Raw genomic sequence first — 19059 nt, 5'->3', positions numbered from 1 at the left:
GGAAGCTGGGACTTTGGAACTGAAAAGGAACAACAGTAATGAGAGAAGCAGGAAATGAGTGGTCTCCCCAGGGCAGAGCACTGTACCGGGACAGCCGTGTGTTCTGGTCTTTCTGTTTATCTGGACAGCCCTGTCTTTGTGCTATGCCATTACATCTTGGGTAAAACCATGGCCAAAACTGATTCCTAGCAGAAAGTCCAAGGAGAGGAAGGCAGTGAATGCCTGTTTTCTGCTCACTTTCTGCAGAGAAAAAGCATGTGTCTTATATTTCAATCTGCAGTCCAAATGCCACATCTCCATTTTGAGGAGTTATTGCCAGTACAGAGGAAAAATTAATTAAAGTTAGAAGTCAGAATAGTCTTCTGATATGTAGTGATTACTGCTTTTAAACTCATGAAAATTTCTACCACCACAAATGCAACACAGCTCCTGGCAAGGATGGGAAAATGCGAACAAATTGGTTTTATTATCCTAAAATCTACTATGAATATTAAAAAGGTATTGAAATGCTAGATAGCTTTGCTATAAAATCTTTGTTTTTCAGTCAGTTTGGGTGGTGTGTCTAGCACCTCTGTATATGCCTGCTTGTACAATATTTCTCACAGGTAAAGACATTCATGTATATACACACATGTATGTACACATATATACACACATACATGAAATGATTTACACAGACATAAATGAATGCAAATATATATAGACACATATCTATATATACTCTCTATAACCTAAATGTTTAGATTATACTGCTATAACATAGCAATATATGGAAACAACATGAGAACAAATGAAGGTTATTGGTGGGAAGAGGATGAAGTGATGATAGTACAGGATCTGGCCACGTGCAGTAACAAACCTAACATGCCATGGGGCGAAATGAAAAGAGGATATTAATAAATGGAAAAAAGCTTACACAGAGTCATTAATTTGGTACCACATAAAGGAACATCTAAATATTATCATCACCTTTAGATATTAACATTTTCCTATGTATTAAACAAACAGAATGGAAGGTGGGTTGGACGTGGGCTGGCATAGGCAGCTATGCCAGCTTCATAACCATGGTTGAAGTACCAGCTGCTCATTTTGTTCCAGAGGCTGCAAATCCTGAAATCATGAGAGTGGGTGCAATGTGAGTTACTTGCCAGAGTAGGAAGAAAGAGGTTATGATGATTTTGCTATGTTTTCCCCATCGTCCTTTGAGGTGTGAGAAGCAGCCATTCTCCTAAAGTCTTCTGGGACCTGTGTGTGGGATTTGGGTGAGGCTGAATGAAGGAATGGAATTCCTGTAGGCTGAGGAGGAATGGAACCGCTATGTATCTATCTATACAGAAACAGATATAGATAGATATGTATGTATGTATGTATGTATGTGTCAAATACTGCTATACGTGTCCTGTTCTGTGCAGCACAGCCTTCTCTCACTCCTGGTTTAGCTGCTAGAAACCTCTTTGCCCTTTGAAGCATTTCAACAGCTATAGTTTGCTCCTGTCTAAACAATGAAAATAAAGTATTATCTTTTAAAAATAAAGTCTAAACAGTATTTTTATTATGTAATTTTGGGAGTGTTTCATCATGTTTCTCAGGAGGTCTCACCTGAATCTTTTCTTTCCGCTGGCTTAGACATCCCATCTGAAAGGGAAGAGCAATTTAGATGACACCAGCTCAGAGATCACAGCTTAACTGACCTCAGATCACTGGGATTTAAAGAACATTGATTCTTCATACAAGATTAGACTAAATATTTGGGACCATATCAATGAGGAACTACTCGAATACTAGAAAAAAGTGAACAGCTAAGAAAAGTCCCCAGAAATCTTCCTCACTTTTTTCTAGAAAATCTAAATTAGTTTAGTTCCGTTCAAGAGTTTCTTTAGAAAGGTTACATGAGGCAGATGTTTCCATGATTTGTGTAGTTCCAGGTAACAGATGAATTTCTGTTCCCCAATATTTGTCTGAAGGGCAGTATTTTGATTATTTAAACAGTATACTTATTTATCTGGAGTTGGTTTTGGATCTACTAACCGATATTTTTACCTTCCACTGGGAGATCTACTAAAGACCTCAAGACAGGACTGGAAAGGGACTTAACTGATATAAGGGTCTTGTACTTCTGAACAGAGATTAATAAAATATAGGGCATTTTAAAATTTTTCTAAGTTGTATGTTTTGAATTCAGTCAGCTGGTTTGGACTCTTTCTTCATTAATATTCAAGAGAAAAATACATACATACATACACACTCAAAGCACTATCACAGTCCTAACCTGCTGGTGGAGTACTAACTGAGGCGTCATCTTCATCTGTGAAAAGAAATACAAATGAAAAAGCACATGAAGAAACTGAAAGCACAGGTGATCTGCTTTAAAACAACTACATGAAAATGTAAAACCTGAAAAAGAAAGGGAAATAAATTGCAATATTCAGGAGCACTCACAATGGAAGCTTGAAACTGATGAGGAAAGCTTTGCATAATTCAGTAGCTGACATGGTAAACCTTGATGTTTCAAGCAAATAAAAAACAAAATGAGATGTGGACTGTGATCTATGATTAAATCATGAGTTTGTATGAGAGCTGCGGAATGATTCTGTTTGTTAGAGATGTAATCCACAGTAATTACAATAAGAAAGCCACAATGAAATAAAGGAGAATCACATATCTAACCTGAAGAAGATGTCATTTCTTTGACGACCACGTCTGTAATTAAAATGTGCACCACATATGCATTCAGCATTATTAAATCAAGATATGAAAAAATTAAAACTAGTCCCCTCTCTTTTGTAATTTTTATACCATAATATTAATTTAAAGTGCAAGAAATACACAACTCAGTTTTTCCTCATATCAACAGGAGAATAATTTTAAATAAGGAAAGAATTATTATCACCATGCTGGATTTTCCTTTTGATCACACTAAAAGCTGACTATCTTGAGGTATTAAATCACTACAAGCAATTGTTACCCAGGTATTTTAAAATGGTTAAACATATAATATACATTGAGGTTTATATTTATATATATTGATAACCTGAGAAAAACACAAAACTGGCATTAAACGGAAATACTGTAATCATGTTTATTAGAAAACCAGAATAAGGTAAAGACCAGACTCTTACAAGAGTCTCTTTGAATTTTAGATGTTGACCAGAAACCTCAGAGATCAGCTTTGATAAAAAAAAGCAAAAAGTCTTAGTGTCTGAAAAGCCTAATGGTAAAAAAGAAAGAAAATAACCAATGTATCCTTTGAAAGACAAAAAATAAACTAGATATCTTTAGGATTTAATACACAAGTAATATGAAGATAACATGTTTTTATACAGTATCAGAAAATAATCTGTAGAGCATTTCAAAATGGAGAACAAAGTTTAAAAAGTACAACTTTGGAAAAATATTAACCCACATGTTTAAAGCTACTTTTTGTGTCAGTTGGATTTTTTAATGTCTTTTATATCTGTTTGTGCTTCCATAATCAAATTTTAAATCTGAAGTTATCCTTTGATTGTGACCTTAAAGTTATAATTTATCTATATTTTTTCAAGGAAAAATGTAATAACTATGACAAAAGAAAATATATAATATAGTTGCACTTTTATAAACACTGTCAATATTGAGTGTTTGAGTTTGTTTAACCCCTGAAAGCTAATTAAAAGTCTGTTAATAGAATTTATCTACGTCACTGTAATGTTTTACTCATTCCTTTTTAATGATTCATCAAACTTCATTTTAAAGACCTCTTGGGAGGAGGATGGAAGTTGTAAAAGGTATGCCTACACATGAAGGATTAATGTGCTATCTTACAAATATCTTTTCTTATTAATAGAAAAAAAAACAACAAAAAACCCCCCAAAACCCCAAACAAACAAAAAACCACAAACAAACAAACAAACAAACAAAAAACCCACAAAAACCAAGGAAGAGTTCTCATGACCTGCATCAGCCAATGCCATAACCAGATGTTGAAATACTGATTTTCAGTAAAAGCACAGTAATTATTAAATCATGTCGGATGTTTTAACATACTGGATTAGTAACTAAATGGATGCAAGGCTATGTGCTTCCACTCAAATATTTCTCCATATTTCATGAAAGCATTAAGTGTACTTTCAGCTCTTTTTGTCATTGATGTCACCATTATGATTGATGATAAGTCAAAGAGTCTGAAAAGAGGCTGAAAAAAAATAATTAAGACCAGTGTAAAATATTTGATGTGATGTAACCAACATGATGATGTATGATAACTAAGTTATGAAAGGACCACTTAGATTTCTCTTTCATTTAATAATTTGAAATAAAAAATCCAAAAAGTAGCTATTAGTTTTGCAGAGGGATTTCTGCAGTTTTTCCAGGGTAATCTATCATTTTTCAAGCAAAATGTTAACATCAAAGACAAACAAGGGAAACTGTTTAAACAAACATGTCAGAAGTAGCAACATGAAAGCCCAATTTAATGTTTCAGAAATGGTAAGAGTATGAAAATAGTACATGCTGGAGGAATTGTTTTGATAAATGGGTAATTATCAATCCATCACTCCTTCTATCTCAGGCTTCTAGGACAAAATGGACTGACTGTTGGTTCAGCAGCTACAGCCAATTCAGTTTCTTTGACAAATGGCGGTTTATGCTAGCAATAAAGTCTATTTGAAGATAACAAAAAATAGCAAAAATACCAGATCTGTCAGTAGAACTATGATCATTAATTCACTTATCTTTACCTTCTGCAAGTAAAATGTAATGAAATACATTTTTCAATCAGTTGCATGACAAGAGTTTGATATGGGGAAATCAATTGATTCATTTGACAGTAGGCTGATAAGATGCACTACTCCATAGAAATCTTTATTCTTTGTCTGTGGCACACTCTCATTAACATATAGGGTATTTATGTTTCTTTTCCTTGTTTCTAAATGATAACACTAACTGTGGAACAGACTGAGCTACATTGGGAATAGATTCTTGTTGGATGAAAGAACTCTACCTATCTTCAAAGAAGCTAATCTAAAGACGATTATTGTAACCATAACATTAAAATTTCTGCTGGCACAGCAGATGTAGAAAAATCTGTCCAAAACAATGTAATTGCTCATTTATATATGAGCTGCTGATATCAAGAATTTTATACCCTCTTTCCCCTGATCTGAAACATCCTACCTAAAATGGAAGCTGCTATTCTGCCATCAGCTGCATTGCTGACAAACTTAATGTTGTGCAGAAGTGGCAAAAACCTATTAATTGCATATTATTTTATGTTTCTGTTCTATTGTTTATGCTGAAATTATGGAGAACAAGAAGACTGAAAGTTTCAAATTTAGTTGACTTCAATTACCAACCTGATTTTCAAAAGGAGTTCAGCAGCCCCATCAGAGGGACTTGGCACTTTGGAAACGGTAAACGAAGTACATTCTCACAGATGGGAAGTTTTAGTTGGGAGATGAATGGATAAGTGAAACTCGGAAAAAATACAAGAATGACACATGCAATGAACATTTTAGTAGATGGTTGGAAGAAACCTAGAGGAAAGGTATCAGTAAAATATACAGAAATTTTAGTAATTCTCTGAAAAGCTGGATGGGACCTAAAAAAAGGAATGAGCAAATTGGTATTAAAGTCTGATAATTATTCCAGCAAGTGGAAACAAAATTATAACATATTTAATCTGTAAGAAAATACCAAAATTAAAAATTAAGACACAAGCATTTAAATTGAATGAATATAAGACAATATAGTAAATTTGGAGGTATTTCTGCTGATTCACTTTTTTCTTCTGAAAATAAAATGGATGATCACATATATTCTGAATTTTTACATTATTATAGATACTTTAAAACTGGTTTATTTTATGAAAGAAAATTTTATGTTTACTGCTGTGGGCTACTAATTTACAGAAAAATAACCATGAGATACAAAGAATTTACCACACTGTTTTTCATTTCATTACTTTACAGTGAACACAAAGGAATATAAATACGCAATTTCACACAGACAATAAAAAGAAATAGAACAGTAAAACAGACACACAGGTAGGTATACTCTATCTTCCTAATGTTTGTTGTTAATTTTTTCTTAGAGATGAGGCGAAAATGATGGACTATAGGTTTACATGGACTACCAAGATTTCTTTCCTGGATGTCAGGTCCCAGCACAGTCCTATTTCAAGTTCCTACAGTGTCTACAGTCTATCTCATAAATTATCAGCAAACAGGTCACAGCTGCTGGCACATGAATATTGTAAAATTGTTGTGGAATTCAGATATTAAATGTTTCCCATCTCTTTGCCAATCAAGGAAGTACTCAAATCTGCTACTTCTGAAGCTGCAGAAAGTTTTTTACATATAGCTTATGTAAAAGCTAACATCTAGCTGGTTCTGTCACAATTTCCTTGCTGAACTGTTCATTTTCAAGTGTAAATGATTTTGGACAGGTTGGAAGAATGGAACCTTTTCCCTTTTTGTGAATTATGCTCACCATTATAAAGATTTCTTTTTTTCTGGCACACAAATATGAAGGAACCACTCTATGAAAATATGTTTTCCCTTACATGGTGATACTCTGCAATAAAACAAGAGCTGATAGGAACAACTCCACTGTAATTAATTTTTAGAAGTATTGTTGCTGAGTGTCTGGCAGTGACATTGACTTTGCTTTGCAGCGGTGACAGTTTTACTGGAGCATGGCAGAAGGTCATCTATATACTAATATTCAGACTTTCTTTGGAATTTTTACAGAGGCAACAGCTGCCACCATGGACTGAAACTGGGAAAATTTTCCATAGCAGGGTCTTAAAAAATATTTTTTGGTAATAAAATCCTCCTAGCATTGAGAGGTTTCTGTCAGGAGGAACATTTTTCCTCCTAGAAAATACTTGTGTCTTTCACTAAATCCAAAACAGAAACATAATAATGCATAAGAAGATAACAGAAGTTTTGGATAAGTTACCTACCATGTTTTCATTTTTATTCAGTGAAATGTAGGCTTGTAAGCAGTGAGGAAATCACCATTCATGTTCAGTTTGGGAACAAAATTTTCTCTCATATGCAAATTAAAGCAAGCAACACTAACTGTTGGAATAGCTTGAGGCAAGACCTTCATCTTTTTTCCTATCATTAAGCATGCAAATTATTTCTGAATTGCATCTCCATTACCAAGTTGACAGATTTGATTATTTTGTGTGTTAAAATAATTGCGCAATGCAAGGATAACTGGCAAAATAGCATGCACTGAAGCCTGGTTCAGCATTTTCATTTTCAAAAGGGTACTTGAATCACACATTCTTAGTGTTTATATTTTGACTCTGCTGAGAAAAACAGCCATGCATGTCTTTGCCAAATAAATCTGAAAGTATCAAGTATGCATCCAGTCTGTCTAAAAGACAAGATTTTCTTTGGAAGACACCAAAAGCCAGAATACATTTTCAAGCAAGCCATTTCTTGATTTGCCACGAAAAAGCATAACCATGCCAGATAGAAAGCAAGCATTGCATCAGCTGTAAGCATATCTTGGGCTGGTTTAGCCTTTGATCAGAATTGAGTTTAAAAAAAGAGATTATTCTTTTCAAAATAACCTAATGGGGCACTTGATTTCTATTTTGGCAGGGGTCCTACAAAAAGCAGGGGAATTAGGCCCAGTTCCCTCAAAATGCATCCTCCTAACCAGAAGAATTGACAACAGAGCTAGAATCTAATCTCAGCAGATTCTAGCTTTTTTTTTATTCATTCTTTAATATGTATTAAAATTGGAGCTGATTTTTGCACACATTGCTAGTGGAACAGTTGACTATTTGTTCACAGCAGACAGTCCTCAAACACACTTTTCAGAACCTGTAAAGCTCAACTTCTGGGCTCCCAGGGAAGACAGAAAGATGAATGTGTGATTTTTAATTTCACATGACAAAATCTGTGGGGCTTTCTGAAAGGTAAAATATCAAGTTTCTGTGGTAAAACAGAAACAGTTTAGAATGACAGTAGGATATTGTCCCCTTTATTTAAAAGCATCAGTGTGCACAGTATCTGAGTTTTAGCAAGCTCGGTCAGGGGCAACAACCAGGCTCATTTAAACAGCTTTCTGCTCATGCCAGTCACTTGCAATTTGATCCATTGATTGAGCAGTCAATATAAATACTGTTGCTAAAGTATCAGTCTAGTTTGCAGAATTTTTGAAGATATTCTTGAGCATCATAATTTCCTTGTGCTGGCTAAGTCATGCAGAAAAAGGATCTAGGAAGCTTCACATCACACTTCTGAAATTTAGCACCAAAATTCTGAATTAAAGCTCAAACAATCCAGCATCAGAAAAGCATTTAGGAATGTTTTCTTTACTGCCCATTTTTAAAGTATGGTTTCAGACTTACCTTTACCCTTTTCATTTCCACTCTCCTGTGGTGTTGTTTGTTCTGTGTAGGAAGTACAAGTACAGTTTTGAGAGGATCTTAAAGTAAAAAGAAGGACTTACACAGCATTAAAAAATGCAGGTTCTGCTAGTATTGGAAAAACAACATTAAAGCATGATTGATATATGTATATATGTAATATACAGTTGCAATCCTATAAAGCATTTTACAACCTGTGCATATCAATGCAATTTCTGTGTTTTGAACAAGCCATGTAAGATTGATGTTCCTGGACTCAGTGGAAGAAAAATGCTGGGTTTTTTAGTAGCAGCAGTTGTTAGTCTCTTGTTCCTGGGCTAATTCGCAAAAGCTTTTGAAATGAGTTACATATCACTGTTAATTGGAAAGAAATTGGATCAGACATGAGCTACTGCCACTCAGCTGATCCTTAAGACAAAGTACACAGAGAGTGTATTGAGGATGTTCTTTAATTCTTTATCATCATCTTCATCATTATCAACATAGTCCTGCCAGGACTACTTGTACTTAGTTTTCTTGATCAGAAATGCCAGCCTGTGCTCTACTCTGAGCAGGTGAATGTGAATTATTTTTTACCTCATCTGTATGAGAAAACTTGGACTGTGCTTTGAGCAAAACAATTTCCACACTTTCTCTATTTCAGGATTTTATAGGATTCCTATTGGTTTTGGTTTCCTACTTCATTCAATCTAGAATCTTGTCATATCATGTGAAGTGTGCTGTCTTCAAAGTATAAACACTCAGTATCCTATTGCCTGTAAACAATGGCTCTCTGTGACAAACTTACCTGTCAACTGCCTGACAGAACATGGATTTGGGTGTTGGTCAATAGACTAACATTGTCAGGATGGAATTAAGATAAGTTTTGTTCCATGGAGAAAACATCTGCAAGAGCCAGTTGATGATCTGGTTATCCTGATCTCTTGTTCACATATGTGCAGCCATAGTAACTATGAAAATTAAAGCTGAAACCTAAAAGGAATCTCCACATTCTGGTAGTGTGACAGACTTGTGGATGCTTCTGTCTGGATTTCCTAAATTCTCAAGCTCCATTTGTCAGGTTGTCCATCTTGGTCATATGATCCTTTTTAATGGTAATTTGCTACAGTACCACTGTCTTTTCCCAGTAGGAACTGGGAACAGGAGATTTCACTATTCTTGGGAGATGGCAGCATGTCTACGTATTATTTGAAAACTTCATCAAAGTGTTCCACATTTGTGGCTTGACATTGAGATCTGGAAAGACCTCTCACAATGACTTCCCAAAAATTTCCTGGTGAAGTTCAAGATGCTTGATTACGTCCAATAAACTATTTGTAAGTTATAAAATTTGGAATCTTGAAACCAACTTCTCTCTTTGTGTATTAGCATCTTGAGTCAGGCAGAAGGAAGCTAGAAGTGACTGGCACATCCAGCTTAGAAATATCCCAGTTTGGTCTGTGCCTAACCATAAAGGCCTAATGACACACTACTTATTTTTCAGAAGAAAAACAGGTAAGAAGAAAAAAAAAGGAGGATTTAAAAGTGATTTTGTATTTAATTCTGTGTTTTTAAATAGAAAGGAAGATGGTAATTATTCAAAAATGTTAATTGATGTTTTTAATGTAACACTTCAAAGACACTATTCCTTTCTGTATACAAAAACTCGTTTCTCATTTCAGTTCTACTTGAAAGTTAAGATTGATTAAAAACATGAATTCAAGCACAAAGTATATCAGGTAAGATAAGCCCCTAAGGGTGAAATTAATTAGTTTAATATTAACTGTACAAGTTTTATGGTTGAGTAAAATAGCATTAATTAAAAACCAATTAACTTTTCTTACAAATATATGCAATATGAAAGAGTTCATCACATAAAAATAATACGTGGATAATTTAACCATGAAACTCCTTGTGGCAGATGATACCTTTGTCATTTTTTAATGAAAGAGTGTATTGTTGCAACAAAGATATCTTGAGTCAGCCTTGTAAAATGCCAGTGAGCAGGACAGTAAAAAAAGGCAGATTTAACACTTGTAGGGTATTTGTTCTGTTTGGAATTGCTGTTTAGGTCACTATACAGAGAATAAAATCTACCAAATGGTTAAATTAGACATGCATATTGTAGATACATGTATTAACCATTATCTGAGAATATAACTGAAGTTACAAGGGAATGGCTTGCCTGCCCTTCCAGCTCTCACTAAAGAGAACTCTTGTGCTTTGTGGAGCTTCAGCTTTACCTGAAGCCTTCATCCTTACGAACGAGTTTCACCTCACCTAACTTTGGCTTCTGGAACTCAGCCATTGCATCAGACTCCTCAAGGCAATTATCTGCACATGGATATCTAGTGACATTTTAGACAGGTTACCCGGGAAATGCCCATTGCATGAGCATGTATGGCCCAGGATGTGCTCCAGTGGTCAGAGGTAGAACTATTGAACTACTTAGACATGATACACAGTTTTCAAAGGGCTAAGAGTAAGTGAAATGAATCCCATGCTTGATTCTGTCAACTTTACTCACAGTGTACCTTTGAGGCAAAATGAAAGGAGTATTTTGGTAATTAGATGCTGCCCAGCATCAAAGAGGACAGCATAATTTAACCACATAATTTAAGCGGCAATGATTTACCTGCATCCTGAAGGACATGCAAAATATTAAGCAAACTACTAATCACTCACAAACAAAACTGAGTCTGAAAAATCAGTATTCAGGCAAAGTGAAGTGAGGATATCTTACTTGGGCAGGCTTTTTTTTACTTTTCTTACTGTCCTCTTACTTTCAAAGACACAATAAACACAAACCATATTATGGCTATGCAGTATCTAGCCTCATGCAACTGTGTTAGTGCCACAGCTCAAATTAGCATTTTTTACACTAACCTGGAGGCGGTGGTGCATTTTCATTTTCAGTTTCTGAAAAATGAGGAAAGAAGAAAGATATTGAGCTTCAAATACAAGCAAATATTTTTCAAACATTTGGTATACATTTGTTGATTTCAAGTTCTTTAATATTTAAATACAGTCATGAAATTTATTTTGCTTTGACACATGCAACATGTGACAACTTCAGTGTGACAAGGTCAGAGATCATCAAGCTCTTGTTCTGCAAAGAGAAGTCAGTGAAATTTTTTAGTGTGGAGATAGTTAATATTCATAGAAACATAGAGTCTTTTAGGTTGGAAAGGATCTCTAAGACTATCGAGTCCAATCATTAACCCAGCCAAGTCACCAGTAAATCACATCCCCAAGGACCACATCTACACATCTTTTAAATTCCTCCAGGTTTGCTGAGTGCAGTTCTCTAGGCATCGTGTTCCAGTGGACAACAACCTCTCCAGTGATGAAATTTTTCCTAATATCCCATCTCAACCTCCGCTGGCACAATTTGAGGCCATTTCCTCTTGTGCTATCACTTGTTACTTGGGAGAAGAGACTGAACTCTACCTGTCTACAACTTCCTTTTAGGTAGTTTTAGAGAGTTATAAAGTCTCTCACTCATGTGCAAAATTAAGCAAAATTTCCACTAACTGAAATAATATTAGATGTGACTTTAACTGTGAAGTGTAATGGATCCATTAACTTAGAGGGATCACACAGAGTGAATCCAGAGACCTTCATCTCATTTTCACCACACCATTAGATCTAGAGTTCAATGTACAGTGCAAGCAGAAAGTAAAAAACAAAAAAAAACCAAAACAGTTTAGCTTCTCTGAGTAGGACCTGCAGTATGTTTGGGTTTTCTTTTTTTCAATGATGATTTTTAATGTAAATCACTTCCTTTCCAAGGTGTGATACAGAAACCTGGCTTTTTATCCTATTTAAATGTTACCCTTTTGGGATTACATGTTCTCTCATCTAAAAACATAAGAACAAATTGACTAGCAAAAATATATTTTTAAAACAGAAAAGGAAGCTTATTTTCAACATTTAAAAGGTTTAGGAGTTTACACAGTTTGAATACAACAATATTTTTTGGCACTAGCATTGACTTACATTTTAACTACTTATAACAAGCAAAGATTTAAAGGGTTGAAACCCTGAACCATAAGAGTAGATGGCTCTTAACTAACCTTTGTCATGTTATGGACATTAACCATTGGGACCCCACCTCACGTCAGACTCAGGAAAAAAGTTTCAATCTCTGTCACACAGATATGCTGTGCAAGTATAATATATTTCAAATATAATATACAGTGCAAATATAATTTTAAGCGAGTCAGTGAATTTGATATGGTTTAGGAACTTCCAGTCACATACACAGGTACAACAGCAAATCTTTGTAGAGGTTCTAAAGAAAATCCCTTGCTACAAGGAAAGAGCTTGTGTTGTATGTTCTGATCACAGCACCCACCACACAGAATGGAAAGAAGTATTTTAAAGACCATCACACAGAATGTGAAAATAATTAAATATCTTTAGATAGATTCATAGCAATTTTTTTTTTCTGGACGAATTACTGACATACTAAGTTTTGTTTTGTGGCCTAGAAATATATGAAAAATTTTCCTATGAAAACATGAAAATTGTACCACAAAGAGTATGTCTTGAAACCGATTTACTTTGCTGCCATAACATTCCTCACTGTTTCTACTGAGAGTAAAAATATTGTGCTGAGACATCGTTGTGGCATGGAAGTATGTTTCTTGCATGGAAAAGTAATAGCAGTTGTATAATTTCCCCTGTGAAATTTAACAGCTAGAAACAGGGAGTATTCTTATGACCACTGAATTAGAAAACCCTCCCTGGGTCACCAGTAAGAGTTACAAACTTACAATTAAAAACTCAACAAATAAAGCACTTTCCACTCTCAGATGAAAAGCTTATGAGACTTTTGAGGGACTTGCCTTAAATTTTCTTTCATTTTGAGAGGTATTCTGTGGCTTCACCAACACTGTTATGCTGCTCAGTAATCACTTATCTTAGAAGTACTGCCTCACCTAGCACGGATGTTAGCCAAAGTCTATGGCACAGACCAGACCTGAAACATTATTATAGTCTAAACCCCATCTCCTGCATGCAGACAACAAAAGGAGACGTTGAAAACCTGAGCACTCTCACAGGCAACCTATTCTATTGGACCCTGCTCCTAGCAGAGAGTGTGGACTAGACTGTCTCCAAAGGTCCATCTCCAAAGGTCCTTTCCAACCTCAGCTATTCTGCAAATCTGTGATGGGATGATGACTGAAGCCAGATCAAAAAGTCAGTGTTTTTTTACCTAAACCATAATTCAAGGCTGTTTAGGTTATTGCTAAGAAAACCGAGGCAAGAATGGAGCTCAAAGCAGAGACCTTTGAAGTATAATGTGGGAAGAAAAAAGAAAAGGGAAGAGTTCCAGGCACTGGGGGTGGCAGAAACATGGCAGGTACTTCAACATAATCTTTTGGCCATGTGCAAACCCTTTCACGGTCATGCCTGGCTTACGGTTCCATTCCTGAGGACAGCCAGGAAAAAAACCCCAAAACATTAATAGCTCTGAGTAGTTTCCACCTCCCCAAAGAATGATAGCCCTCTCTGGCTGACCTCTGCAACAGGCTTGTCAGCCAGGACAGGGCTCAGCACACACAACCAGCAGCTTATGGTTGCGCTCCTTCCCTAGGAGGCATGCTCCCTGGAGTCCCCACATACCATTCCCCATGGCCTGTTGCCTAATATGGTGCTCTGTCCAGGCATTGTCAGGGTGAAGAAAGTCTCCAGCACACAACCTGCAACCCCTTTGGAGAAGTGCAGTTCACTGGGTTGCAATGTTGCCTCTTGAGTTAAAGGGGAAAGAGGCTGTTGAAGGTCCAGTTACCACTGAATCGACACCATAATGTGAAGTGCACCTTCTATAGAACAAAGTTAACTTCTGCTTCAGAGTGTCTGAAACAAAATGTCTCTTCTTCGCAGCTCTTTATTTGAGAAGCCAAGAATGTTGTATTTCAGCAGGTTGTGTCAGGCTAAACACGGACCTTGGGTTAGTCATTCGTTGGGAAACTGGTAATGCATCTGGCTGGATGTAATTCTACAGAAAGGATAGGAATGAACTTAGCAGTCCTCTCTACATGGCTACTCAGAAAAGAGAGTGTATTAAGTGTAGTTAGGAAATAAAATGAAAGCACAACTGTTGCTTAGATAAGATCTCCAGAAATGCTTTCATGTCTCAGCCACGTCATGAGATGCATTCAGGATCCAGTTTGACACAAGATATGAGCACTTAGAGCCAAGACATTTTTATTTGTAATTTATAATTATATACACACACATACACACTTGAAAATCAGCAGGAGATGCAACTTGACCCATTACCAACAATTTTTCACACTTATCATGTTGCGTTTTTCAGATAAAATAAAGACTTAAAATCTGTTGCTGTGTATTTAGATAACTAAGCCTAAAGTTCCATGGTATTAACTGATGTGCTAATGTTATGAAAATACCTAAGAACCATGTTAAATTGAAGCTATCATTATTTAAAATTTCAATTCCATTTTAGGTTTGGTTGCACTGGCATCCAACCTGCAGCAGCCAGAAGAAGCTTTGGCAGGAAACTGACATAGGGATGTCAGTTTGTGTATGTTCTCATGGGCTCTGGATTCCCACTTCCATTGGCTTCTCTGGCAGCACAAAGCATAGAAACTCCCTGACATCACATACATTACTTTTCACACTGGAGTGCAATTATAATGAGGCATGATGATGGCTCTAAAACAGTCTCCAGGTCCTGCTCTACTGCTGTGCTGAGAGCAAAGTATCCTGGAGACCTGCAGTTCAGACCTTTCAAGAACTACAACCTGTCAGCAAGCATACTGGGAATGAGGTCTGGCTGGATAACCCTTTCCATCATTCAGCTCTGTACTCATGACCAGCTTTGAGTAGGCTTAAGACTTTTCAATCATTTTAGAAAAGGAGTAGTGGTTGGTTTGTGGTTTCTTTTTTTTTTTTTTTTTTTTTTTTTTTTTTTTTTTTTTTTTGTTTTTGTTTTTGTTTTTGTTTTTGTTTTTGTTTTGTTTTGTTGTTGTTTTTTAACTTTAGGTAAGCATTAAATCAGGGCTTGCAGAAAGCCTAAAGATAACATTTCACTGCCATTGGGCTGGAACACTCACAGGAAGGAGGAGGAAAGTCTCCTGCACTAATTTCTCTCTGCAGTTCTACACAGATCAGTTACAACCCAGCAAAGAATAGCCAAAGGATTCAGGATCTCACCCAGTCTCAGCAGAGGACTTATCCCCCATATACCTGGAAAGGAAAGCAGGACTGTGGCTGCACCATCATGGACACAGGTATGATATCTGTCTTTGCAACAGCAACATATTAAAGAGAATCCCATATGTCAAACAACATGAGGATAGTCACGTAATGCTTTTTGTCACAAAGACCTGTCACTGTCAGCTTGTGTCAGATTTAAGTAGGTGGATTAATTTTGTGGACATAGCCTTGAGGGATCAGACCAATACAACTATTACGTAGGCATTCCTAAAGTGCTGACACCGGTAGTCAGACAAAAATAGACAAAACGCTGGTTTGAGGAGAGAGCAGGACTCACCCCAGCCCCTGTGCAGTTGTTGTGTGTAATGACTGTCCCCTGTGCATGGCCCTGGTAAGATACAACAACCATCCTTGGGGCACCAAGCTTTCTCCTGAGGCAGGTGCTCCACTGAAATAGGTGGGCAGGGAAGGATGTGGAACAGTTGCTTGACCAACCTCACGTCCAGATCAGCAGAAGACAAAAGCAGTAAAGCTTATTTCTTTCACTCCTTATATTCCCAGAAAAAAAGGTGCTCTGAGAAAGAGAAATGGCTCAAAATGGTTGGACTATATTTTTATGGATCACTTCACCCAAATCACAGTGGCATCAGCGATGTGGGTAAAAGCCATAGCCTCAGCTTTTGGGAGACAGGAACTTACTCAAAAAACTATAGAGATTACCAGAATATGAGGAGCATTTCATTGGAAAACAGTACTGTTAGCAGACCCCAGAAAAGGAGCTGGAAAAGAGAGGCCTTGGTTCAAAGTCATTTATAATCAATAAAAGTGCATTCAATTGGACTTAAGTTGAAGTAAATACAATTCTTATTTAAAAAAAAAAAAAAAAAAAGGGAATGCTTATCATTCTGCAAAATCTGAGCACAGTCATACACGCAGGGTCTGCCTGGTGCCTCATGAGCCTGTTCTCCACTGAGAAATAACCTGATTTGTCTGCAACTTCCGCAGACAATTCCCAATCTGATCAGAAGCAAGAAACTACAATACCAGATGAAATCATTACCTTTTTTAATTAATGTCCATGGACATTTTCTATGTGATTTTAAAAATATACCTAGAGAAAATGTTCTAAACAGACATTGGTCCTAAATTCTGAAAGCAAATTTGTTCTAAAGGATTGAAGTAAATAAGCTCTAGTGGCTTATTGGTGCTCTATTGGCTGGCCAAATGACTATTATTGTGGCCAACTGTGATAGAGCCAAACTGATACATTTATAATGTATTTCTAGTTTCTGTTTCCACTTGCAGTGATAGATTGAACAGATAAAATGCTGGGTTTGACTTGTGACAGTGTTTAAAGGCAAAACCAGCAACCTTATGTTAAATACTCCCTCCTATTGTAATAAAGTGAACAAATCAGCTTGTTCACTGAAGTTGTTTTATAAATATCCCACAAGCTGAAAGTGTCACAGTCCAGAGACACACATTTAGGTAGGGACTGAAGAAGAAATAAAATTAACAAAGAGTTTGCTAAGAAAATTAGTTTGGCATATAATTAAAACTCAAACAAACCAAACAAGCCTGAGGATAATAACTAGTGCCAGCATATAATCTCACTGAGAGCAGTCCCATTTCAGGATTATTCTAAATGCTTTCTATTATAAAGAATTTTACGGGCCACTGGAGCCAATCAAACTGTGACATGCTTAACGCAAGAATGTTCCCTGACTTGAGGGCTGAAAAATTGAATGAACAATTGGAGCAAAAGTCTGGTAATCAAGAATTCTGTGGAATGGACTAGACACCAAAGAAATACTTTACAGATCCACATGAGGATCTGCAGTGTAATTGGTGAGTCCAGATTTTTACTTCACTGCCATTCATAGTTATAGAAGTGCATAAAATAATCTTTGCTTATTTAGAGGGTTTTCCTTGTGGTTTCCACTTTTCTGAAATGATACTGCTAAATCAATTCTGACCATACATAAGCTTCCACTTATTTCTTATGCTTACACACAGGAATTAATATCTAAAGAACACTGTAACCATGACCTTGAACAAAAGTAATTTAATAAAATATATGTTTATGTGTCTACAGTCTTCTAAGTTTCTTCTTTCTCAGACTCAAAATTTCACATGTACTGTAACAGGGATCTAGAAAGCTGCCAACCATTGACAGCATTTAAGATGGATAGGGGAAGTTTAGTGGCTATAGTCTGGTTTTCAAGTTCCCATGCATTCTTAGATTCATTTTTAGCCTACTGAGTCCAAAAGGCACCAGGGTGGAGTAACTGAATTCCATTCTATTTCCATGATATCTTTCTTCTCTTACTTTATATCAAAGAAAATAATCCATAAAAGTTAGTTCCTGAGCACTTATGCAGCTAACAGAAAATATTAATATCTATGCTGGTATCTCACACTTCACAGAATAGCAGTAGACCACAATTTGAGTACCAAATGCCATTGAAATTTTTGACTAAGTCTTTTTTCACCAAGTTTTTCAACAATTGCAGATTTCTAATTTATTTCATCATTAAAACCATACCAAACCGAAAATCCCAACTTGTGGGGTTTTTTGACTTCCAGGACTAAAATTTTGTGATGCTATCTAGCCTGATAGATAGCTTTTATCTTGTAGATAAAGTTCTGCTTGTTAACCCCTTATCAGACAAAAGGGTTTTGCTGAAATCTGTTACAGTGTTTACCACTGTGAGGAAATTCAGTTTACTGTCATTACTACACCTTCATGAGAAGGCTTTGTACTTGCAGAGCCTAAGACTATTCATACTGTCATTGATTTATCTTTTATTCCATATCCTGATGTGCTAAATTTTATTTCCATATTTAGAAATAAAAACTTTCTCTTTTGAAACGTCACTGCAAAACTTTTTATACAACGAGGTATATGCAACACCAAATGTTGCTGAGAAAAGTTCTTAGTATGCATTCTCCTCCTAAACGTTCATAATGAAAATTGTGGAAATACCACACAGAATCAGCTTCTTCCTACAAACAATAGAGAGCTTCGAATTTTCCTCTATTATGGCACCACCTCAGTTTCTTTACCACCAACTTAACATGAGTCTGAAATGATTCACAACTCCTGAAATTCTGTACTCCTTTCCTACCTGTTCTCAGTCACTTAAGCCACTCTTTAATGCTGTTCCACATGATGCACTACACAATTCTGGCTACGGTTAAACAGAAGGGAGAAAACTAGCTGTGGAAATATTGCCAATGAGATGGGTGCTTCGGTCCTTCGGTCTAAAGGACAGAAGCAGCACTCCTATTGTACGTTGTAAAACCAACACACACGCAGGAAAAAAAAAAAAAAAAAAAAAAAGCGCACTCCTGAAACGCTAAGTGAGCTGGCCTTGTGAACCTCGCAGGTTTACTCCGGCTCTTCTTAGTCTGAAGAGACGGCACAGGCTCCGGGAGGGGCTGGAGATCGGGGGGCCCTGCAGAGCCACCCTCCCTGCCCTACAGCCCAGCCAAGAAAATTTACTCCGCATTTTTGTGTTTAA

The 19059-nt window shown here is 36.3% G+C and overlaps 1 protein-coding gene across 1 annotated transcript in view; it reads right to left on the bottom strand.

The window, feature by feature from the left end:
* MYBPC1 (myosin binding protein C1) overlaps positions 1–19059 on the bottom strand; it is a 68843-nt gene that overhangs the window by 37074 nt on the left and 12710 nt on the right. Inside the window, exons 2-5 of the mRNA XM_083860135.1 lie at positions 11231–11263; positions 8348–8389; positions 2270–2305; positions 1600–1635 (exon numbers count right to left, since the gene is read on the bottom strand). Coding sequence (XP_083716261.1) covers positions 1600–1635; positions 2270–2305; positions 8348–8389; positions 11231–11263 — 147 coding nt within the window. The remainder of the gene's footprint in view (positions 1–1599; positions 1636–2269; positions 2306–8347; positions 8390–11230; positions 11264–19059) is intronic.

This window comes from Zosterops lateralis (genome assembly GCF_965231275.1).
Source record: "Zosterops lateralis genome assembly, chromosome: 4".
Lineage (NCBI taxonomy): Eukaryota > Metazoa > Chordata > Aves > Passeriformes > Zosteropidae > Zosterops > Zosterops lateralis.
The sequence above is the reverse complement of the archived record's forward strand: the minus strand, read 5'-3'. Positions and strand labels throughout refer to the sequence as shown.